The 26,557-nt window shown below is 40.6% G+C and overlaps 1 protein-coding gene and 1 pseudogene across 1 annotated transcript; one reads left to right on the top strand and one right to left on the bottom strand.

Annotated features, from left to right (window-relative positions):
* The first annotated feature begins 30 nt into the window (after positions 1–30).
* Positions 31–2,828, top strand: LOC139461698 (toll-like receptor 4; annotated as a pseudogene).
* A 7,713-nt stretch (positions 2,829–10,541) lies between these two features.
* On the bottom strand, positions 10,542–25,909 carry LOC139462163 (sodium- and chloride-dependent glycine transporter 1-like). The gene is made up of 13 exons (XM_071243694.1): positions 25,697–25,909; positions 21,677–21,869; positions 20,294–20,425; positions 19,611–19,784; positions 19,433–19,496; positions 18,968–19,100; positions 18,156–18,290; positions 17,092–17,320; positions 16,283–16,395; positions 15,748–15,885; positions 15,138–15,237; positions 14,040–14,302; positions 10,542–13,439 (listed from the first exon to the last, which is right to left on the bottom strand). The coding sequence occupies exons 1-13, from the start codon at positions 25,805–25,807 to the stop codon at positions 13,203–13,205; spliced, it is 2,022 nt and encodes a 673-aa protein (XP_071099795.1). The 5' UTR covers positions 25,808–25,909; the 3' UTR covers positions 10,542–13,202.
* Positions 25,910–26,557: the final 648 nt, after the last annotated feature.

Here is a 26,557-nt window from a genome sequence, read left to right as displayed (position 1 = left end):
TGTAACGGGACTGGTTGTACTTCAAGACCAATGATGAAGGTTCTGCTGACAGCTGTAGCATCAGTGTTGGTCATCACTGAGTCCCTCACCTCAATCCCCTGTCACGTCTTCTACCGTAAACATGGGACGCATGTGGACTGCAGAAACCGAAATTTGAAGAAAGTCCCAAATAATCTTCCCAGGAACACTACAGATCTCGACCTCAGCCACAATAACATTACTACCCTGAAAAACAATTCTATTATTGGTTTAGCAAATGTTGAAAGGTTACTGCTTGAATCGAGTGGGATTCATGTCCTAGAAGTCAACAGTTTCCAGGGTCTGTCTTCACTGCTAGAGTTATCTCTCAGTTACAACAGCCTACCACCATCAGCCTAGAGCGCTGGGGTCTTCAGGCACCTCATCAAACTCCTCAAGCTCAAGTTGCAGGATGACCTCAGACCAACAGAAAATATCTCATTCCCAGATGAAGCACTTGCAGATTTGGTGAATTTAAAAGAATTGTGGCTAGCCTCTCCCCCTGAGCCTATCTTCGGAAGAGGATTCACTAAACTCAGACATCTTGAATGTCTGTACTTTAACACAAGAGCTTGTAAACTCACTGCACTCAGGAATGACACGTTTCACGCCTTTAAGGATACGCCATTTAGGAGGCTATATATCACTGGTTGTCATCTGTCAATCCTCGAAGCTGATACCTGGGGAGACCTCCAGCACCGCAGCGTCTTATCCATAGAGAAGGCGAGGTCTGTTGGTCTGAAACCAGCCTTGAGGTCGCTCTATGGCCTTGTTGGGAAGACCATGTCGCTTATCACCTTCTCTGCTGTAGGGCTAGGCATTGGCGAGAATAGTATGTCTAGGCTAGAAAACAACGAAACACTTGTTCTCACAAAAGGCATGATGGCATATTTAAATCACATATGTGTAGAAAAGATTGACCTGAGTCAAAATAGAATTGTCATCATCGAAGCTGAAGCTATCTGTGATACATGTTTATTTAGAAAGTGTTTGAAATACATAAATGTGGCTGGAAATATGATGTTAGGGGAGATATTTGTGGCTGTAAAACTACTATTTTTTCAAGAAATGGAAGTTGTGGATGTATCATGTCCTGTAGTTTCTTATCACGGTAACCCAAGAATAAATAGACAGCCCAGAGACATCATCAAGCTACCCGTTAACATAAGGTCGAAACCTTCACTGGGGATTCCTCTGCCTTTTTCAATCCGTTCGTTAAACATATCTGGTATATACACCTACGGTCGTCTGAACGCTTCTTACAGTTCAATTCACGTTATATCTCACAACCCAAACTTTACTGAATTAGTAGCTGCAGATTCGGGATTTTTTGAAGGAACTCGTCTTTACGGAGCAGCCACGCTGAAATCTCTGGATCTCTCGGGTACCAATCAGGGGTACATTCCCCCCGACATGTTTCATAGTCTGCCAAATCTGGAAATTTTACAATTAAAAGACTGTCAATTGGATCTGACAAGATCGAACACTGAAAACCTATTTCAACCTTTGACAAAGCTGACATATCTGGATTTATCTGGAAATATACAATCATATTTGTATGAAAACATTTTCACCAACCTGAGCAGTGTGACACGTCTGAATCTCTCCAACACAGGGCTTACTGACGTCCCGCATTCAGTCCAAGGTTTGACCCGCCTTCAGCATCTTGACTTGTCCCATAACTTGATCAGTCAGTTTCAGTCCCGCACGAAACAGATTTTAGATGACCTACAGCGGGTGTCTCCTCATTTACGTGTGTCGTTGACTGGTAATACCTTAGCATGTGGTTGCAACAGTGTTCAATTCATGGAATGGATGATGGTGACGGATGTCGTCTTCGATGACGTGCAGATGTACAGATGTATAGATGAAACAGGCAAGCTGGGTCCGTTGATGCTAGACTGGACTCACTACAATACCCTCTGGCGTGCATGTTACAGCAGAATATGGCTGCCAACAGTTGTTTCTGCATTCTTTGCTTTGTGGATTGTCATCCTGTTTGTGGTGCTTGCTAACAGGTATGGCATGCTGTGGAAGCTCTTCGTCCTGAGGATGTTTGGTCTGCCGTTTGATAAGCCTGACCGGAAGCATTTCCAGTTTGATATGTTCCTTTACTATGCCTCATCTGAGCATCAAGACCTATTGTCCTGGATATTCACCACTTTCAGACAGGAAATGGAAAACAAGCGACAACTACGCATGTGCATCCCCGACCGAAACTTTGATGTGGGTGTGTCAACTGCAGAGGAGATTGTAAAGGGCATCAACAACAGCTGGAAGTCAGTGATATTTGTCACTGAAAAGTTCCTTCAAGATGAATGGTGTTTCTTTGCTCTGTCGTCTGCCCTGTACTCCACCACAACGCTGATGCCTAAGCGAGTCCTTCTTCTCTACACCTCGGATGCATTGGAGAAGGGGAATCCCCTGCCGCCGGTGATGGGTCAACTCCTGGATCAGGGCACAGCCCTGGAGCTGGATACCGACGGCGATGACGACTGGTGGACAGAGCTGCAGGAAAAGGTACTGGCGTGGATATGACCATTTAAACCTATCCGTCGTTATTGAACAACTGTGGACGAGGCTTCAGGAAGATGTGTTCAGTTATTTGGAACAGGTACTTGTATATAGTTATGATGCAGTATACCAGAGGAATGGTGGACAGAACTTCATCAACACGCGGTGTTATGAATATGAACAAATACTCATTTGTCGAACAGAAGTAGTTTGCATTTTACACAATAAGGATGTTTATTTCATGAGTTTTATGATTCATCACCAGATAGACTTTGTCAGTTGTTTAGTTTCTTGTCATTGGCCCATATTACAAACGTAATAATGTAGTGACGGAGTATCACAAGATACTGTGTCTAACATTCATACCTTTAACAATGTACACAGCTAAGGGGATATACAGTGACTACATTTGTAGATGATATTATATATTTATACTCTCTTTTAGTTGGAAACCAATTATATCAGAACCCTCGTGCTGTGTATTTCAGCATCGAAACCATGTAACATTCACAAATTAAAGCAAAATGGTACTCCTCTGGATCAAGCTGACAAACTTTACAACATCCCATTAAAATCAGATCTTAGTTCTCGCTATCGATAAGCAGCGACCATAAATTATTGTATGTATTAAAATATTTATTTTACGGTATCTGCGCTGAGCAAAGATCTGAGGACATCCCATAGCAGGTGACGTCAGAACGACATTCAGCAAACTTTGACAGACCAATGATATGACTAACAAGAAGTCGACATTAGCCACTGAGAAAGCAGCTTTTTCAGGGCATCAGGAACTAGTTTCAAGCTGGCTGGTGACTTCTTATCCAGTCTATGCTTTGAAAGATGTTTTGACAAATTTCTCGATTCAAAATTTGAAAACGGGGTAAAAGCACATTCTGTAATGCCTAATAGATAATGTAGATTGTATGGCAGTACTTCCCACAAAGTTTCTTCCATTCAATTATTTTCCCATTGAAGCGAGAAATACACAATGTTTTTGACAAAATCATACGTACACCCCTTAACTGTCGTTGGGAATACTCCTTGTTGACATTTGCGAGGTTGTATAAATAGAAAACACATTCCAACTGTCACTTTCCTGATCTGGTAAGCCTCACTTTGATTGGTCGGATGAAAGTTCGTTCTGACGAGATCGTAATGGGATGTCCTCAGATCTTTGTGTACCTCAGGCGAGTACTGAGATTTGATTTTTATGAGATTGCATTAAAAGCGGACCATAGAACTTCTAAACCTTTCACATGATAACATTCTTACGTAAATTTTCCCGCGAAAGGTTTGCTTACACAAGGGGTAATGATGAGTAATAATTTTGCACCCTCATAGAGAGCTGCAAGTCTGCCAGTCCTGTTCCTACCTTAAATTCGAACTCGATAAACATTGGACACATTGCTGTCACAAATACAGAAATCTGTGGTTTCGATGATGCCTCTAATTTTTAATCTGTAGTTGCTGAAAATAGCACTTGTTAGCAATCTTTCATAAATAGACAATGGATATCACCGTCATTTACCCCTAGGAACAGGCTCTGTAATAACTCCTATAAAATCTTTCTATTAGATTAGACATAATTTCAGTCACTACCGGGTATTCCTCAACCGTGAGAGCTCTCCTTTTCACAAACTAGACACTGCTTATTACGAACTGAGGGGGCACGGGTGGCCCAGTCGTCTAAGGCGCCGCGATTCGCTGTGCAGAGTTGCGTCCCTTAGGCACGCCAGAAACCAATGATTGTGGGTTCGAATCGTGGTTCGCCCCGATTATGTTTCTAGGTTTGTCAGCACCATACCCGTGCTCGTGGGTTTCACCGAAGTGGTAAACGTCTGAGACCTGCATCACTTCGGGCTTTCCTCCCACATTAAGCTGACTGGCCGTGATATAACTGGAATACTGTTAAAAGCGGCGTTAAACCCAACTCACTCACTTACTATTACGAACTGAAATGGTCGGAACCGGAGTTTTCAGCTTTTACTCTAGAGTGTTGATTTCTGAATACACTCGGGTGAGATCCTCTATGAATTATCAAGATTGATTAATGTACATAACTATTGCATACTCTGCAAAAAAAACCCGAAAAAGTCATTTTAGAAGTCTAATTTATATATCGATTGTTCAAAATCTGGGGTGAAAACTGATCTGGACAGGAAAGCTGGGGTGTTGATGTAATGGAAAGTGAAAGATGAGACAGGCACGCCGTTGTCCCACAGTATATACCGTCCAACTAGCTCCTGGGAAGTTCTGCACAGAGCCCTCACAACAAGAATATTCCACGTGTTTCTATACTTTACCTCAGGCCACGGTATACCGGAAGTTTACACATTACAACAGCATCTAAATAAAGTAACTTCCTCAAAACCGCTTACATTAAACAGTACTACATTCCTGATAACTAATCACTGTCAAATCACAATGCCACGAGCATCTACAGAGTCTCGACACAAATCCTTGTAACACAGTTACAATCATTGTTCAACAATATTCTCACATAGTGACTTAACAGCACTCTGGACAACGCAATGTTAAAGAATTGTAGCTTCTGAACAACATCCCTTTTGTACAGTGTTTAAACATATCGTTTAGGAAATCTGGACTATTTAACATGATGTAATCCATGCGTAACAGCGGTCAGTTGTACCATTGCCTTAACACAGCATTTCACATTATAACATTTATAGCCTTAACCCATTTTCCCCGGGGCCGTGTCTATAATCACATCCATAAATCCCATGTCCAGGGCAACGCCATTGTCTCTTTGTCTGTCTATTGTTGTCCAATAGTGTATATATATGTTTACATCTTGACTGTTAGTCAGTCTGGTATTCCGACAGCACCTGTATGTACAGCCGCGAGTAGGATACGCCTGCTTGCTGGACTACACTTGTGGTAGTTGAGTTGGAATCTCCGCTCGACATATTTCTATTAGTAATTGTATTTGTTTGTTTTATTGCCGACTGAAGAAGTTTGGACTCAACGTATTCTTCGTCTTCAATCTGAGCTAATTTCCCCGTCAACATACGCGTTGACAACATAATACACTGCTATACAACAACTGACTGGCGTCCCATGGAAGCAATAAGTGTCTGAACTGTGGCATGGGGGATGTTCTTCCACGCTTCCTGTAGTCTTTGTGCCAACTGTTGGAGGTTCTGTGGTTGTTACTGACGTGGTCGCAGTTGTTGGTCCAGTGCATCCCATAAATGTTCGATTGGGTTTAAATCTTGAGAACTAGAAGGCCATGGCAGGACCAAGATGTTTTGATTCCTGAACAAGGCTGTTGTCAGTCTTGCCGTGTGAGGTCGGGCGTTGTCTTGTTGAAAAATGACGTTCTCTTGTTGCACAGTGGGAAGGACGTGTGGCCTAAGACTCTCATCCGTGTAACGTTGTGCCGTTAAAGTTCCCAGAACTTACACCAAGTCTGTTCTAAGAATCATTTGCCCACATCATCACACTACCATCACCAAATCAGTTCATTCATAACGTTCAGTTTCGTGGATAACGTTCCCCACGACGCCTGTAAACACGACGTCTTCCATCCGCACGGCGAAGCACAAAACGTGTCTCGTCACCAAATCAAACTGGTCTCCATCGCAGTTGTGGCCGTACTCTGTGACCTTGACACCATTAAAGTCGCAGCCGACGATGCAGGTCCGTCAAAATGACACCTCGAACTGGTCGTCAAGCGCGAATACCTTCATCGCGTAAACCGTCCTGGCTGATACACTACGTAATCCTGGCTGATACCCCAACGTCGTCGGCCGATGGCGTTGTTTCATTGGGCATGTTTTTGCTGTTCACTTGCTGTAAGAATGTGATGGTATGCACATGAAAAGCCAATGTTTTTATAGCCCAACAAGTGATGTTGCACGTGCATGTCATGTTAGTGTATTTCGGCGCCAGGCTCTCACGTGGTTGTGTTCCTGTGATTTTTCCATCTTTTCACCACCTTTCTGCAGTACCTCATTCTTTCGACACAAACCAATCCCAATCCATGACGAAATGACAATTCATTTTGGGTATTAATAATTTTGTACGGATGTCGGCAACACTCTGTCAGATATTTACGATTTTACTACTTTTGGGGGGTCTTTTTTGTGCAGAATATATTATATATGATAGCTGCACGATAAATCGCAAAGAACAATGAAGAACGAGGCGAGGTTTATTTCACGAAAAAATGTTGTTTTATCATGGTGTCATTTCTCAAGATTCGAACATACGTTGACAACTGCTGACGTTGTAAATTGGACGACGCTATTTTTGAGAGGGGAGTGAGTTGTCACCTTACTACTGTGTAGATAGAAATGTTTTCCATGTCACCATTTTTTGAAAGGCTTCAGAAATTACATTTAAAAGAAATGTTATTTTGCAATTTTTAGCTAAATGGTGTTATTGGCCCGCCTACTAAACCCACGTTAACTCATAATGTTATCAAACATATCAAAGTACATCATTTATCATCCCAAACTGGCTCCAACTGTAGATATCTCTGGTCATAATGTTGACGTTCGGTGTAGAACGAAAGCCTTGCAAAGCTTGCTTAGATTTCCAAGTTGCCATGCTTATATGCTGCCAATGCCTTTTATATGTTCGAGTGAAGGATTACGGTGTAAACAAACTGCCTGAGCATATACTGCGCCATATTTTGTTTAAAGCCTGCTGTCGGTGAATCCGTAATTCAGATCGACAACCCACTCAAAACACTAGACTCAACCTATGCCGCTTCACTCAATATATTTTCTAACACCAAAGAGCTCGCATTTAATTTAGTCATGGTAGAATGGAGGTACACACACTGTTTTTTTAATGTAGAGCTAGCTTACCTGTAGATTTAATCCCGCTAAATTGAATTTGGAACCGAACGTCCATCTCCAGCCGTTGACACCATGATGTACGATTCAAACCGACCGCCTTCGTGGCCTGGTTGACAGAGCGTCAGCCCGGTTAGAGGAAGGTCGGTGGTTCGAGCCCCTGCTGCGTCATACCAAAATACGCTAAAAGGTGGTACTTGTTGTTACTCTGCCTGGCGCTCGGCATTAAAGGGAATAGGCTCTGAGTGTACAGTGTCTGAGTAGGGTATTCATCTAAAACTGCGGCATGGTGTCTCAGTGGGCTAACATCATAAAATCTGCATTAGTCCGGACTAGAACAAGCAGCCACACGCATTGGTGCCCTCACATCGCTATACAAGTGCTAAAATCTTGAACGCTAGGTAAACCCTATTTTACCTCATCTATTAATGAAGCCACAAGGTGTTGAAACATGCAACAGTCATCACATCGTCTCCATTACTGACATGTAGACACCCTTATTACGAACGTGGGCTGGGATTCTTTTGAAAATCTGTTTCCGAAAATGCTGGAAGTGATTGTTTTCAAGTTCTACAAAAACAACACCATTAAACTACTCACAGCACACGCTAGATGCCGTAAAAGTAGTGTGTTATGGGCACAAAACAATGGACTGGTTCCTCCTTCAACAGAAAACAATTGCATGTTTAGGAGCTAGGACTGAATTTAAAAAAAGAAGAAATAAAACATAGCAGCGCTGGAGAAAACCCCCAATCTCGGATAGTGGCAAGAGTGATATCAACTCCGGATTGGAGTTGGTCTTCAGCAACCCATGCTTGTCGTAAGACTAACGGGATCGGATGGTCAGGCTCGCTGAATTGGTTGATGCATGTCATCGTATCCCAATTGCGTGGATCGATGCTCATTATGTCAATCGTTGGATTGACTGGTCCAGATTCGATTATTTACAGACCGCCGTCATATAGCGGGAATATTGCGTTTGAATAATGTTCTTTCACATTACTAGAGTTAATCTCTTATGCAATGACAGATTAACTAGAGTAACATGAAAGATTTGGGTGTTCTTTAACTTCTTTTGTGCAGTATATATTAAGGTGGATTATTCAACCCAGCCGCTTAAAGAGCGTTATCAATAGCGTTATCAATAGCGTTATTAAAGTTATATCAATTCCAACCCACCATATTTGCCATGAGACGCGGCTTTGCCTGTCGTAAGAGGTGACTAACGGGATCGGGTGGTCAGGCTCGCTGACTTGGTTGATACTGGTCATCGTATCCCAATTGCGTGGATCGATGCTCATGATGTCAATCACTATATTCTGTCATTTAGCTGGAATATTGCTGAGTGCGGCTTTAAACAACCAACAAACAATATAACAATGGTGCCTAGTCCGTTTTAATTCCGCAATTTGTTAAAAGTATGTATAAACTATAATCATGTGACTGTTGGTTATTCACCAAATGGCCTATTAACAAACAAACAAACAGACCCCCGTCATTTAGCGGGAATATTGCTGAGTGCGGCGTAAAATAACAAACAGACCGCCGTCCTTTGCTGGAATATTGGTGTGGCGTTTACCCGCGTTTACTGGATGTTCTTCCGGCCATACAATGACGCAGAGATGTAGAATATAAAATGTCCATTCTGATGGTGTAACTTTTATTGAAAATATTAAACCGTATTGAAAAAAAAGACACTGCTAAGTGCTATCTGAGAATTTCTTCTCCGTTAAAAAACAGCAAATGTCTCCGCTTTTTATTTTACACCGATAAAAGTACCAGCATCCAGGGGGGTAAACAACAAACAAACAAGCAAACAAACAAACAAACAAGCAAAAAAAACAATCCGGACGTTTTAACGTCAACGGTTACCGTTCGGGTGAACACTGTTCATTGTCATTAAAACATTTTGTCTCGTTGAACACTATCCTGGATTATCCAGTGTATTAAATTTTACTATGAGTGAGTGAGTGAGTATGGCCTTACGCCGCTTTTAGCAACCTTCTACCTACCACGGCGGGGGACATCAGAAATGGGCTTCACACATTGTACCCATGTGGAGAATCGAACCCAGGGCTTCTGCGGGACGAGCGAACGATTTAACCACAAGTCTAAACCATCGCCCCCCTTTATTATTATGTCACTGACTAGGAGATATGATCCACTGAAACGTTTAGATCACTTCACACAGAAGTTGGACGTTCTATGACCTTGTCTGGAACTTATCAGCGCGATGTCAAGAACAGAAACAAAGGAAACAAAGGAAATATCTTCTTGATACTTTTATTCCATCGAGATATCCAGTAAAACGTACATACGTCCAAAAGCAATAAGCCTCTACATGCAGCTATATACACAATATACACTTGATGGTACATATATACATATATACACTGTAACAGCGAGCACACTGTCAATAAACTCTTTCAATAAGCATAAGAAATATCTACTGTGCAATTCCGACAGTATCAATATCACGTGTTTATGAATCACTATGAAATAGTGATGACATCTGACATTGGTTTTGTTAAAGGAATTCAACATTCACCAACTCGTTTATATAAACTGTGAAGAAATACAATGTGACTTTAAAACTGTGTGTTTTGTATATATGCTCAAAAGTAAATCTAAACCTGATCAAATAAATTGATAACTGAAATTCATAATGCTATGGGGTATTGTTTTATTTCAACAGTATACAACCAGTGTCAGGACAGACCAGAGCCGTTTGATGTCGTTTCAATATTACTGGGATCCAACAGAAACTTCACCCATAATATTCCCCATCAAACTGATGTATATCTTAAATGAAATCAACCAGACACTTCCCCGAGACGTGGGTAAAGAAGCACAACTTAAATTTAAATTTTGAAATATGTTTAAATTTTCTTTTAACAATTTAAGTTTTGACGCATGTGGAGTCAAAACCACGCCCAACTTAACACCACTACCGGCTGAATCAAGAGTGGTGTTTTGATTATGTTTCTGAAAAAACCCTCTTTACTTAAAAACAACTTGACGTTTGGATTTAGGTATAGTTAATCCTTTGAATGGTAGTTAATTCTTTGAATGGTAGTTAATTCTTGGATTGGTAGTTAGTTCCTGGACTGGTAGGTATCAGCAGTTTTGTGTCTGGGATTCCAGGGATTTGGATTATTTTAAACATGACAGATCTACTTCATATCAGAAGTTCTATTTTACCATACAGTTACAACGCTTTCGTTGTGTTATAAGTTTTAACCCCATTTTATTGGTAGCATCTAACTCTGGAAAATGTCAGACAGTTACTAAAAATAGTATAGATTGCTAAAATATAAGTCAAATACCACAATGAATAATAAAAATAAAAATAACAGTATTAGTTTTATTACAAAAGAGTATGTCTCAATACAAAAAACAAACATTGGCAGTAAAGACATTGGCCAACTAGAACACATGGCGGTAAAATGTCCACGCTGTCAAGGGTGGAATCACCTGCAGGAATATAGAATGTAATCTGTCAAAACGGAATTCTTTGGGACCCAAATGCATGTCCGGTTTAAACAGTGATCCGGATTGATGAGGTTATAGCAGGATATATTGAAATGGGGAATTACAATGCATGTCCGGTTTAAACAGTGGTCCGGATTGATGTGGTTACAGCAGGATATATTGAAATGGGGAATTAACAATGCATGTCCGGTTTAAACAGTGGTCCGGATTGATGTGGTTACAGCAGGAGATATTGAAATGGGGAATTACAATGCATGTCCGGTTTAAACAATGGTCCGGATTGATGTGGTTATAGCAGGAGATATTGAGAAGGGAAATTAACAATGCATGTCCGGTTTAAACAGTGGTCCGGATTGATGTGGTTATAGCAGGAGATATTGAGAAGGGAAATTAACAATGCATGTCCGGTTTAAACAGTGGTCCGGATTGATGTGGTTATAGCAGGGAATATTGAGAAGGGAAATTAACAAGGCTGAAAGAAATGCTTGTTATCAGAGTATATTCGGAACCGTAAATGTGGTCCAGTATGGACAGAAATCAGAGTCCAGTTTCGACAGATTCCACTACTTAAAATTACCCATTTAGGCGAACCTGGCAGTGCTTGACAAATATAGCAGCATGATTATAATGCACAACAAGAATAGACAATTCAGTGGACTCGTTGTTGGGAAACTTTAGAAAAAATGATAAATTATGACATTTTACACTGTCGATACAGGCTTAGATTTGATATAAAATATTTACAACTCTCTAAGACACTTTTTAATCGTTCTGTTTATCACCCGTCAGTACAATGGTATGTAAACTATGGTGCAGATTATCGGTATAGCTTTCTGTATCACGAATGGCTAGCAACCATAAAATCTCGAATCTCTATTTGTCTGACTATCCGTAGTCGAAACAATTAAAGTTAACATCATAAAATTTGAAAACGGTCAAATAGGATGTGTTTATCACAATCTTGGAATCCATGAGTCAGCAGATCTGTAGAGCAATCAGCAACAAGGTTTTAGCGTGGAATGTCCTTGGACTAATTTCTCGGATGGAACATAATACTATTATGAATTGAACTGCAAAATGCACATCATTCACCCGTGTTCAAGACACAAAGATACGTGTATCATAAATAGTTTGGCGGATAAAAACTATAAAAATAATAGAGTGGGAACATTCTGCACGCAGCATACAGTCAGTATGGCGCACGGTAGCACCTTCGCTGTGGTTTGGAATGCTTCTGGTTTTTTTGTCATTTGAAAGAATATTGACTCATCCTCTTCTTTTTTATTAGACCACACACATAATTATACTGGACTTAATTATACTCATGACTGACCGGCCCGACAAAGTTTGTTATTTTTCAATGTGTTTACTTTAAGATCCGGTTCCGCATTGTTTTTTCAGAAGTTGCATTTCTCCATGTAACCGACATTGACGTCCATGATGCTCTTGCAAACCAGGAACGTTATATCCTTAAATAGTTCCATATGTGGTACAATTGGGAGGTTAGGTTGGGGTAAGAAATCGAAATCCAAAATAAATTTCGACCTACCCATCATATCCGGTGTTGAGAAACAAGACTTTATGTGTGGTCTAATAAGAATAGAGAGTCTTATAATATACACATGCAAATATAATAAAATTGAATTTAAAATACGATTTTTCAAAGTTATGCTCTTGTTGAATATTATAATCCAAATGGTACATAAATGTACCCCAATGCTCGGTCATAGGTCAAAGTCGAGCTGGACAGTGTGATATAACGATATAAATGACCATTCTAGAAGAAACATGTTCAGTGGAGATTATGTCCTCTCAACTCTCTCTGGTAACTATGGTGACAGTTGGATGGTGTCCCGGGAATATGTTAGTCGTTTCATGGATATAAAAGTCATATCCTCGCCGCACGTGACACACAACACAACGACATGTTATTAGGTGTACCGTCTATGCGCGTGACGTCACAAGACAGTGTAATGACTAGATTGTAAAATCTCATACTATCACATACTGCCTGACGTGTTTCTGATACTATCACAGATCGTGAAAATCTATCACAGTCACAATCAGAGCCTATTTCAGACTTTCTTCGCGTGTCTGAATCTATGGCAGACTGTCTGAAGAGTGAATCTATTACAACTGGATGTTCTGGAACTGTCTAGGCCTCTTGATGGATGAGCCAGCTAGCACCACTATGTGCCCACCGTGCATCGCGCCATCTTCACTCGTCCTGTCACTGGTGCCATGACAACAGTTTCGGGCGTATACTGCCATTTTCACTTTCATTAAAGCTCCTTTAATTCTTCCCGCCATTTCTGACATTGCATTGATTGTCGTCTGCTTCTGTTCGGTCCCTCCTCAAACATTGGCGATGCTGGGACTGAGTGACACCCTGCTGTTGAGGACGGAGGAGACCGGGGAGAGCCTCGTGTCAGCCGTCATGGTGGAGGCGTTGCTACCGAAGAGGAAGGTGGGGCGTGTCTTCTGGATGTCGTCGACCTTGACCTCTGACGGGGCGTACCTGCTGTGTTTCATACGGTCCTCCAGCTTACAGGGGCCCCACTGGGGGATCGGGGACATGTTGTACACCAGTAGCTGAAAATGGAGGCGGAAGGTTACAAAACGAAGTCAGACGGTTACAAAATGATTATGTTTTCCCAAAATCTCAACTGCTATTTCACTTGAAGTTTTCTGGCTTCTTTCCATAAATATATAATCAGTACACAGTTCCTGTTCACGTTTTAGGCAAATAATGTAGAAAGGTGCCATCGAAATAGATATATCAGTCTGCGCACAAATCTTAATCCCGGGACTGACTGCCCAGCACTCATTCCTTGCGAGTTAATACCATTCGCATACAATACAATTTCTTCCTGTCAATAGCATATGTTCAAACCCTGCAAAATACCATTTAATGTGTCATGTTCGGCCTTGTTATATTTAAGTTTAATGAATTAATGTCAAATAAGAATGTACTGAAGCCTTTGACTGTGTATGCATTCCGTGCAATGCATTGTAGCAATGATAAGATGAGTGACTTAAATAAGTAGAAATCAATATGTCCACCAACTATCCACAAAGATGTGTTCTGTAGGCAAATGGCCTTTCCGTATTTCTGTGATAAAGATTGATTGATTGAAACTAGTTCCTGCCAGTGTTTGCCGAGGTTTTGTTGGAGATGTGAGGTAAACTTACCGAGAAGCCGCCTTCAACACAGTACTTGTACAGGAAGTAGATGGGGACGGTGACGATGGGGAACATGACGATCATCCAGCCGGCGGCCAACATGGTCACGGGGTACGGGGCGGTCTCATAGCTGGGGTTCTTGTACAGCACCATGTTGAAGATGATGGTGGCGCCGATCACAATCGGCGAGACAAACTTCCAACAGATCTGCCAGTACAGGTTTGGTTTCTTTCCCAGCATCATCTCAATGTCCTCCGAGAACCGCTCGAATTCTGTGAAAAGTTTCTGAATTAGTATGTGTCTGTACACAACAAATGGTACTAAACTGTTTTGATTACATGACCGGGATTGTTTGTTTGTTTGTTTACCTGCCCTCATACACACGTTTGTTGCTTTGTTTGTTGTTTACCGCCGCATTTAGCAATATATGACGGCGGTCTGTGAATAATCGAATCTGGACCAGACAATCTAGTGGTTGCTATCATGAGCATCGATCCACGCAATTGGGATACGATGACATGCGTCAACCAAGTCAGCGAGCCTGACCACCCGCTCCCGTTAGTCGCCTCTTACGGCAAGCATGGGCTGCTGAAGACCAATTATAACCCGGATCTTTACATGATAGGGGTTTGGGTTTACCTCTTTCAGTCATGTTAACCACGTTAACAGCGAATCATAACAGCGACGAATCTGGGATCCGAACCAACGACTTTTGGATCCCGGCATCTAAGGAGGGTAACTCTTTATAGAGAGTCACAGAGCCAGAGACACGCGTCTTCTTTAATTATGGATGTAATACACGCCCTTACATACACCGTGCCATTGATATTTGCACCCAATTCATTACGAAACATAACGTGCTATATATTAACGCCGCATTCAGCAATTTCCAGCTAGAAGATGGCGGTCTGTAAGGGATCAATCCAGTGATTGATATCATGAGCAACAATTCATACCGCCGGGATACGTTGACACGACATGGAGCACATGACCACGCCATTAAGTCGCCTGTGCCAATGAACAGAGTTCCTGGGGACATATTCTGACTCGGATTCCCATAGAGGGGACAGAGGATGGAGAGACTAGTACTTGAGGATGTCTACTTACTGTAGATCCAGTTGAGGGCGACAATCTCGATGAGGCCGACGACGAGGAGGGGGAAGCCGCCCACACTGTAGTCGACCAGGTTCAACAGGTAAATACCCCCCTGAAAGGAATAATGCTCAGTCAATACCCCAGTCGAATGTATTAAACCGTATGCTAAATCATTGAACATGTTCTGAATACAGAAATCCTTTCAGTGGGTGCGCCCGGCTAGATCGACTCATTTCATTCCGCCGCCCATATGCAAGAATCTCGCAGTTGTGTTGCTTTGCTATTGTCCTTGAAACTCAATGCAAGTTATCAGTCCTTCTGAATGAAGCGGTTAACTGACCCAGATTCCATGTTTGTTAATTGTATATTCCCCGGGGAGATAAAAATATGATTTAAATCGATACTGCTCCCTGGACCGGAAAATAGGTGTGCAGCGCCTTGAACACACCTTTTGGGCATTGATACAGCTCAATAGTAGTAGTAGTAGTAGTAGTAGTAGTAGTTTTATTATGTTGTGAGCATCATCATCATTATACCAATACTACTACTACATGTCACTAGGGTTATTATTATTATTATCATCATTATTATACTAGTGTGGTTGTGGGTGTCAGTCTTGTACCTTGCACACCATGGGGAGCCCGAGGAGGAAACCGACAACGACGATGCCGACTCTGAACAAGGTTGACGCCAGCTTGCCCGGCAGGGAGGAGCGGAACTCGTCAATGAATGCACTCATCACGCACTCGACCATTGAGAACTGGAAACAGACACGTGAAATGTGAAACTATTTCAGGTTTGGATTAAAAATGTAAACAGGAAAAAAAATATTAACGCCAAAAATACTAATGATAAAAGTACGAAACTAGAATAATAGAAATTATTATCGTTATTTTACTGCAAGTAATTACTGTGTATTAACAGTTTTTTTATATAAAATTAAGACCTTATCTCTACATAATCGCCCTTGTAATAATCATGATAATCACCATCATAGTAATTAATCAATAGTAGTATCATTATTATTATCATTAACTATTGTTAACTATTGTTTTCGATATAATTGCTAAGTTTATAATAATTATCAGTACGATGTTTATCCATAATAACAGCGGTATCATTATATTAAGATTCCCTCCCCAGGATGTGAATCTCACCTGGGATCCGAATCCGAGAGTTGCCATCATGAGGAAGAAGAAGACGGCCCACAGTGGTGAGACGGGCATCCGGGAAATAGCTTCAGGGTACACAACGAACGCAAGACCGGGACCTGGCGGCGACAAGCAGCAAACATATTACTTCACGGACAAACATATTACTTCACGGACAAACATATTACTTCACGGACAAACATATTACTTCACAGACACACATATTACTTCACGGACAAACATATTACTTCACGGACAAACATATTAATTCACAGACAAACATATTACTTCACGGACAAACATATTACTTCACGGACAAACATATTACTTCACAGACAAACATATTACTTCACAGACAATCATGTTATTTTACTCTTATTTATTCCGAAAAATATCTTATTTCCTTTAAGTATATACAAAGAAGAAATGTTTTTGTTTTTCGTTTCCGGTATATTATGGTCAACGTAATTTTACATTTACCCACGAAAGGGTATAGGTAACCCCGGATTCTATCCCGTGCAACGTTTGCATGCATTCTTTCTCTCTATATTACTCAATAATAACGAAAACAAATTGTGTCATAAACTGAGGCACATGGACATATTTGAAGTCCAAGCTAGTCAAATTCAAATCTTTCAAAACCACCAGTTAAATCAATTTCACCATGGTTATCAGTCTAACAGTTAATGATTACTAATTACTCAAGATTACGTCACAGAGGGTGCTAATTACGACATCTAGGCCAAGACAGAAATGGACACAGACAATGGATCACAGCCCCTCTTCAAAATGACTGGGACAGTATCTACACCCACCTCCATCGGCGACATCCGCGACGGATACGCCCTTCTCTTTAGCCATGAAGCCCAGGATGGAGAAAATGACCAAGCCGGCGAAGATGCTGGTGGCGCAGTTGATGAGGGCGACGATGAGAGAGTCCTTGTAGCAGTTGTTCCTGAACTTGTTGAAGCTGGACATAGTAATTAGCCCACCTGTACAGGTGCTCAGAGAGTAGAAGATCTGCGTGGCGGCGTCGCTCCACACCTGCAATAATAATAATAATAATAATAATAATAATAATAATAATGACCCCGTAGACAAACAACAACTACAAATACGCCCATCGCACACCAATAATAATGGAATCAAGAAAAAAATAAAAATATAATAATAATAATAATAATAATAATAATAATAATAATAATAATAATAATAATGATAATAATAATAATAATAATGCATTGCGTAGACTTCCAACTTGGATAACTGCTCATTAGCGTTACACAAACTTAAAAAACCTGGTACATGGATTAGTATTTATTATCAGCTCCCTGGGGAGTATCAAAGATGCCTATAAGGGCTAGTAGTTAACACTGGCATACATAAACAGAAATAAGTGACCGCCTATTAAAGGAGCCATGGTTTTGATGTTTCCACGACATAGCAGAGATTATTCATCAATGTAGTACTGGATAAAAACCATAAAGACTGCTTTGTATCTATTTTAGTTCCCTTATTTTATTCCATCAGTATACATGTGGTAATTGTGAAGAGAATGGCATTTTCAAGGTTAACCCGTATCGCGAAACGCATGCGTATCTAACACATTCTGTAAACGATCTTTGATGAAGCCAGCATATGTATCAGATGGTTGCTGCTTAAACGAAGTTACTGCATTGCAAGAGTTAAACATTTATCACACACTCGCGGACTATGTACATATATAACTGGTATAATGCATTGACTTGACTCCATTCATCATGCTAAAACAAATGTCCCTAAATCAAGCGTTATACTCCACCAATAACACATTAACTGGTATCATTCCGACAAGTTAAAACCCAATCACTCACTCACTCACTCGATCAGACGGACTTACCCGAGGGTCGCCGAGCCTGGAGAAGTCAGGTTTCAGATAGTAGATAATGCCATCCAGAGCGCCATCTAGTGTCACGCCCCGGATGAGAAGGATGGTAAGCATGATGTACGGGAAGACCGCGGTGAAATAAACCACCTGCAACACATGCAAGAAATGTCACCACGTGGGAGAAACTCAAGCGGCCGTAAAAGCGGCACGTGCCATTCAAAGAAGGACAACTCCTGACGTAATATCGAGTTGGGTCGCTGAACTAAAATGTCGCTTGAACATTATCAAGGTAAATATTGTGGTTAGACCCCTTGTGTTAAGACACCCTTTTTTACCAACTTTAACCTTGATGGACATTAAACATATTCTCAACATCAATCAACCTTAAGTATCGGACCCAGCTGAAGTATTAAATAAATGTTCGCATGCTAATTTCGGTTCTGCAGATTTAGGGTTATTTTCCGTTTCGGAGTTACACTTTTTATTTTTATTTAACACATTCTTGACTACCAAATAAGGCAATGTTTAATACATGACACGCAACTCTATACTGGATATGGCTAGGAAATGGCCATAAAAAATCATTTATAATTCGACCTACCTACCCTACATTTTTCTTGTCTACATGAAAGTGATCAGAAACAAGATTTTTATGGGGTCTATTGTGAGAAATAAGAGGTGACATGTGCCTCGTAACTATATCAGAATGTCAAGGAAGTCTTAGCAACAGTTTTAACACATTCGGTCCAACCAAACACAGAAGTAGACTGTTACACATAGCCGAAAGATAGAGATTGAAATTGTAACAGTGATTAAACAGTTACCTTTCCGAGGGATTGGATGCCCCGAATCAAACACGCCCCAACGATGACCCACGCGGCGAGGAGACACAGCGCCAGTTTCCAGTTGACGGATCCAAGTTCCCCAATGTTGTCATTCTGTTCAAGAACGAAGTATCTGAAACAAACAAGACGGAGCGTTACGGGGCAATGGAAGTGGCTGTGCATGAAAGCATTTATGTTTGGAATTGCATGGAATGAATATTGTTTTATTTCGAAATATCACAACAATATCATCATGCATCTGATGAAGGAGTAAGTATATACTCCGAAACGTTGAGTTCCTCATAATAAAGAAGTTTACACACAAATGTTATAATTTAACATAGATGTGCAACTGTCCTTGTGTTATCGTTGCTTTGAGGAACGGCCCTGATTAGCAGGTACATTTAGTTATTATTGTTAAACTAAATCGAAATAACATGTTCTGCTTAAAAGTTAATGACTCACTTATAATATTCCTCCGCGGGAGTGTTGAACGTCACGTTGCTGGGGTGCGATGGGGGTGCAACGGCTGTAATAACAGGGGAGATAACTCTATAAAACATGCCATGACAATACAAAACACAACTTTATCGGCACCACGTGGTACATCATTTACAAAAAAAAGGAAAACCTGAATACTTACCACTGTCTGAGAAGTTATGAGAGAGACAACTGTTGGTGTTCCATGTATTTCCACACGTTGTCCATGGCAACACAGGTGTCATGGATGCGCCAAGGTAGAAGAGCGTATGCGCAATAATGACGTTGTAATACAAGCTGATTAGCCAAGATACGATCACCATGCTGTACCCAAGTCCTGAAATATAAAAATCAATAAAATAAAAATAGATCTAATAATACACATATCTGCGTTATCTCGGTGTGTCTCCTATATACGCACTGCAGACATGTCATGTAGCCAATTACATTGGTTACCATCGCAATAGTGCATCAGCGTCACGACTTCGTTGCGATACGAAATCTGACCCATCGGAAGTGTCAGTTTAATCGACAACATAAGCTATAGTGTTACAAAAAAGATTTGTCTACATATTCGTACCGAACTCGATAACGGGAAGAATTGCTAATAAAACATACCCATCAGAAGAGAAATGTAAAGGTCTATTTAATATTCTCGTAAAGGGAGAGGGAGTGAGGTTTGGAGATTTTTTAAAAAAAAGAACAATTTTCTGGCATGAAGAACGGCACACATTTGTGTTTTCATAACACATTTTTTTAAAAACATCCAGCAAACAGTTACTTGTTTGTAAAATATGACTTTTCCCCACTATATTCAGTGACAGTATATTTCCCTATAAAATTTACCTTTCAGTAGAGGGTTGATTCTCCAGATAGATATTGGCCCGAGGCTGGCAAACTGTCCGAACGCCAGTTCCATGTAGAAGAGCGGCAGCCCCACAGCGGCAAGCATTATGACGTAAGGGATGAGGAACGCACCTGCCACGGAAACAGACGGTTAGTCTCGGGTGTTGGTTCGTTCGTTTGTTTGACAAAATTATAGCTGTATGACAGCGGCCTGTAAATAATCTAGTCTCGACCGGACAATTCGGTGATTGATATAATGAGCAACAATCCACGCTCTCTGGGTACGATACAACCCAGGATACCCTGGTGTTAGCCTCAAGTGTTGCAGCTCCACCTCAAATGACATTAAGCAATTTAGTGTTTTAATTTTAAATACACACCAAATAACTGAACATGTTATATTCAAATCTATGTAAAGGTTTTATGATACTTTAATTAATTCAAGTTAGGAGATTATTAGGTATAAATGACCTTGTCTCGTGTAGATGCTTGAGTACGGGAGTTCATTATTTGTGTCAATTAAGGCCAGATATTTGTTGATTTCTAGAATCGGCGTCTTTTAAAAAAAATAATGTTAATATATAATCGTATAATGGAGTACAAAAAGTACATTGATTTTAGATTTTGTATTTCTAAATGACGGAAGAGCCTGATATCTGAGGATGATAGATTTGTTTTTGTTCGACAAATGTTAATATGTCGTCAGCTGATGGTATATATTGAATTAAGATGCAGGTGAGAAAATATGTAAGTAAATAAGAAAATAAATATGATAGAATATATACTCCGTTCCTAATCAGGAAGCGGTACTATAGCAACAAGCAAACCACCGGATGTGACCTTGGACCAATACGTCATCGTTAAGTATGTGATGCCCGGTAAATATAATGTATAGCTACCCTTATGTTGTATGGTAACCCTGAACGGGATGTCACAATGGAGTTCAATGGGAAATATCTATCGCTAGTGTCACATCTGTTTCCTAACACGCCATTTACGTAAATACATTGGCAATTAAACCTCCATAGCCATCTTGGTTTGCCCAGGGCGACAGTCGGATCAATACAATCTCATATCCTCGACTACATGCTTCCTGTTATTACACGGACATGCAATAACAACGCAGGTGGTAGGACAATACCCCGGCAGTGTGTCAAGTAGGTACTAGATACCACAATCTAAAACAACGTGGACACACACATACTGGACGGGCTGTAAAACTGCTTCAATCATTGTTGACAATCCATCTCTTATCTTGTTTTTGAAACTACATACATGATTGATTTTAGTAAGTGACGAAAACGGAGCCGACAGCGTGTACAGTTTTGGTTGTCGTCAGCGCAGTCGTAGTCGTTCAAGTAGGAGTAGTTGGTGCAGTCTTACCTCCGCCGTTCTTGTAGCAGAGGTAGGGGAATCGCCAGACGTTGCCCAGTCCTACAGCATAGCCAATACAGGTGAAGATGAACTCGAGCTTTCCGCCCCAGGCGCCTCTATCCGCCTCGTCGCTCTTGACGTCCTCGCTGCTGTCGACTGTATCCGCCGTCGCCACACTGTCAGATTCATCCTTCTTTTCTTCCTGAAAAAGATGGACAGAACGTTAGAGATGTGCTTAAATCAGTAATTTTCCGATGTAAATTATACCCGATTCTTATTCAAATCAGACGTTTTCTAATATCTGACAAACTCTCCATATAGGACGTCACGCTAGATGAACGTCTTTAATCAACAGCGTCGAGGCTTCCAAATTCTGGAAACTAGCAAGGGAACCACACTGCCGATTTTATGTTAAAAATCAATGGAAACAATCGGTTCTGATTGGAAAATAATAGACCAGTACAGTTTCAGTAATTTATTGATCATTGTAATTAAATCATCGGTAGTGCTGCCATGTTAGATTGTGTTCATCCAAGGGCTAGCCACACCCGTCACACTGGTCTTCCTCCAAGAGGTATAACGCGCGGCGCTGTTCACTAACAAGATCATGCACCATGGTACCCTAGGATCAGTCTGATTACAATTGACGTGTTGAGATACGCCTAGCAGCCGCTCACTTCCTGCAGGTCTAATTGCATCCCGACTAGCCACACTAACGTACGTTCTGGCACGAACTACCCATCTTAACCCCCCCCCCCCCCCCCCCCCCACCCCCCACCCCACACACACACTACCCTTCTTCACCCCGTGTAAGGGAGTCATGCCATAAGTTGTTTGTCATATTCTGTTGTTCCCATGAGATAAATTTATCTGATCTCAGCTATATAGATTTAAAAATTTCAAAGTACATTCAGTGATACTCTCATCTCTCCTACCCACAAACACATACATAAATATAAAACCAGAATAGTATACTGCTGAACAGAATAATTTCAAATAATAACCAACTGATAATAAGATATAAAAATTGCTATGAACCTAAATAAGTGAGTCTCATATTTGACTGATGATAAATTTATGTTGAAATTAATGTTGATGAAAGGGTATATTCTAGCCTGTGTTAGCTATCTCCGGATCATATATTAAGTATCACAGATCTTCTGTGTCAAACGATGTGTTTCAAGACAAGTAGATGCTTCCTGTAAGAAGATACCGACAATCGCCTGTGTGACGTCACCTCCCTGCTTAACATCAATGAGATTCTTTCTTGGATTGATGTTTCTATATTCAGCGACGTTTATCAACTTTGGCAGCCTTGACTTAAATGGAGAGAAGTCTGCGAGTTTTCTGTGAATCAAATGACGTCACTGGCGCTATGCCAACGCGTAAGCTCTAGTGATCCGCTCGGAGTAATTGCTGACGAAAATATCTCCAATACGAGAGGGCTGGTGCGCTAACGGCCGATCGCGAGGGAATCAATACACTTGCGTGGGTTTACACAATTACACCGAAACACATAGCGACAGCCCTTAGAACCAATCAACTAAGGGGGATAACTCGTCGACGAGTGCAGCACCTAAGAAACTAAATGCTATAGGCGTATAAAGGCTCAGGTACAAGAGAACGCGGTTATTGATATGATTCACGTTATGTATTTAAAAATAAGAGCAAATGAATGCTTACATGTTGAGAGTAGGAATCGTCTGATCGCATAATAAAAAAATAGTGAAATATTTGAATAATGCATATACATGTAATTTGATGTTTGGATTTTAAAGGGAGACAACTGGTGTACCTCGGTGTATATAGACGATATGACGACATAGTGCATCAACGACCCGGAGGAAGGAGTGCCTTGTTTGTTGTAGGGTTGAAAAGTAAAATACATTAATCCTGGGTGGATCCTCTTCTAACAACCAAATGTAGTATGATGTAAAATTATCTGATTTTGATATTTTGGAACCCTCCCTTTAAAAATGCTGTATCACCCGTTGTTAAACTCCTTTCCATATGCATAATAATACACAGAAACGAATCATGAATGAAAACAATCACGAGTGTCTTGTGGCAAATACTTCACTGGCACAGTTATTCTACATGCTCCAACTCGGAACATGACGCACTCTACCCGACCAGGAAATAATAAAATAGTATAGCAAGTCACGGGCGTTGTTTTAATCAGTCCGTGACTTGTGCCTTAAATGATAATGTTTTATCTAAGCCCAACAGGAACTCGTGTTGGGAAAATCACCACATTAAGTTTGCAGTGCTGATGTTAACAGCACCTCTTTACCGGTTTCAACAAATCGTCCCTGGTGTCATGTGTCTTCCTCAACACGTGACTATATGAATAGGCCATTTGGGGAATAACCAACAGTCACATGATTATAGTTTATACATACTTTTAACAAATTGCGGAATTAAAACGGACTAGGCACCATTGTTATATTGTTTGTTGGTTGTTTAAAGCCGCAATATTCCAGCTAAATGACAGAATATAGTGATTGACATCATGAGCATCGATCCACGCAATTGGGATACGATGACCAGTATCAACCAAGTCCTCGAGCCTGACCACCCGATCCCGTTAGTCACCTCTTACGACAGGCAAAGCCGCGTCTCATGGGAAATATGGTGGGTTGGAATTGATATAACTTTAATAACGCTATTGATAACGCTATTGATAACGCTCTTTAAGCGGCTGGGTTGAATAATCCACCTTAATATATACTGCACAAAAGAAGTTAAAGAACACCCAAATCTTTCATGTTACTCTAGTTAATCTGTCATTGCATAAGAGATTAACTCTAGTAATGTGAAAGAACAGGGTGTTCCTTGACTTCTTTTGTGTAGTATATCGTAGAAACAAATGTATGTTTAACACGTGTTCTATCAGATGTGAAAACTTGTCTTTTCGGCTGGACAGCCACAGTGTTCCGTTCCCGAGTTGCACACGGATTTGATACTGAAAGACAAGTTCTTTATTTAAACAATGAGTAATGTGAAATTACTTCCTTGAAGATGGTAAATCGACTGGGATTTTACCAGGAAAGTTTACAAATTGTCAAACACGGAAAACCAAACATACAAGGCAGGTTAACATGGGAATGATCTTCGATATTTGCATCCCCATACGAATAATGAAAAGCCATTGGAAAGGTGAACAGGCGCTGTCAATCAGCTCTTTTGTTTTTAAAAAAAGGAAAAAGAGTTACAATCTCACTCCTAAATAAACAATATGTATGCGATATGACTGCAGTATGGTGTCTCAGTGGGTTTGCATAAAAAAGACCTGTAGCCTACCTGTAGACGACATATATCCATTATTAATGTACTGTTCTATTGGTATGCGTAGGTATGGTATTGGTTTCATAATGTTAAGGTGTGGTTTGGGGAATTAACTCCCAGACGGGTATAGATGGCCAGAGGCGCGGTGATAGAAACCTTCGATAAATACAGTCTCATCCTGTCCAGCTAAACACCTTTAATAAAGAATCGATATTTCGGTGTGGAAACCGATCAGCGACGTTTTTGAGGAATTGGTTTCTCCGGCAACAGCATACGTCACAATCTTCCTTCAAGATTACGCGTCTCTGGAAGCTTCCTAGCGCTATCGATTTTTGTCTCCAAGACATACAAAATAATCAGGATTGAAGAAGAATCAATCACCATTCCTTGGCAACTTTCCAAGTCCGGTCAAATCCAGACTGAACTGAATGTCGTCTGCTTCCCCCTCACTTCCAGACATCAGTAGGTGTAGTTGCCACGGTGACAAAATCATGTTAAGTGTTTTCGAATGCGCAAAATCGATATTTAAATAAATTATGTTAGTCTATTGAAATCGCATCCATATTGTCTTTGAAATTCAATTTTTTATTAACATGTAAGAATAATACTTTTGTGAACGATAAAACGGGGAATTGCTTAAGTATAAATAAAAACATTTCAACCGTTTTAAATACACACACAATTACAGCGAAATCATCATTTCAAATCGTTATCATCAATAGAAAAACATAACTGTCTTACCTTCTGAACCGTATGAAACACGTATTTTATCGTTTGTCCTTTCTCGTTCCCGCCAAGCATCGGTTCACAGACTTCTTCTATATTGACAACTTGCAGCAGTTCTTTAGACATTTCGAGTGATACTTTTTCAAAAACACAGAAGATGAAGCCTTATAGTGAATGTCCAGCTACTCGTGTGCACCAGACCCGCGTGGCTGTTGACTTTTACGATATAAACACACGGCGGTGCGTGGGCTTTATATAGACTGCCGTGACGTCATAACCACGTGACTTCGCCGCGACCTTCTTCTGATGTTTACAAACAATCTAGATTACGACACACCGCGTACCTTTCCATTAGTGAATGGAATTACTCCACTAACCTACTATATAACCATATCTTTTAAATTAAGTGATGAAAGTAAAGATAGTCTGGTTTTCTGAGGCAGAATAACTTTGAAGGGAAATGTTTTGGTTGTAAGAGTGACATTTCACGGTAGGTATCTTTACAAGTTTTCTACCACGAGCGTTAGAAATGACATTATTATGATTATGAAAATGGTATTAATTTCTTGATTCTGTAGTATATTTGTTATAAAACACCATTATCCACGTGCAACACGGTTTTGCTGACAAATTTTCATTATTCACCAGCGTGACAGACGGTTTCTATATTTCATGATACAATTCCAGGAACGGTTTGAGTTTGTGGAATACCGATGACTGTCAAAATAGGTCCCCTATCGTATATGTAAGTATGTCGATACAGACACACAGCCGGGTGTTTTATCTGACGAGTCAGTTCCAGGAACGGCATGGTTACATGGAACAACGGTGACTGTCAAGATAGCCCCCCTGTATTTGGTGATCGGATATATATGC

The sequence above is a fragment of the Haliotis cracherodii genome, unplaced genomic scaffold (genome assembly GCF_022045235.1).
Source record: "Haliotis cracherodii isolate W230 unplaced genomic scaffold, xgHalCrac1.p SCAF_15, whole genome shotgun sequence".
NCBI classification, from domain to species: Eukaryota; Metazoa; Mollusca; class Gastropoda; order Lepetellida; family Haliotidae; genus Haliotis; species Haliotis cracherodii.
Note: the sequence above shows the minus strand (reverse complement) of the source record. Positions and strands in the feature narration are given on the sequence as shown.

Coding starts and splice junctions, on each gene's coding strand:
- LOC139462163 (XM_071243694.1), bottom strand. CDS start 25,807: ATGTCTAAAGAACTGCTGCAAGTTGTCAATATAGAAGAAGTCTGTGAA. Junction 19,497..19,610: donor TCATAACTTCTCAGACAGTG/GTAAGTATTCAG, acceptor CTGTTATTACAG/CCGTTGCACCCCCATCGCAC. Junction 19,101..19,432: donor CCCGCGGAGGAATATTATAA/GTGAGTCATTAA, acceptor TGTTTGTTTCAG/ATACTTCGTTCTTGAACAGA.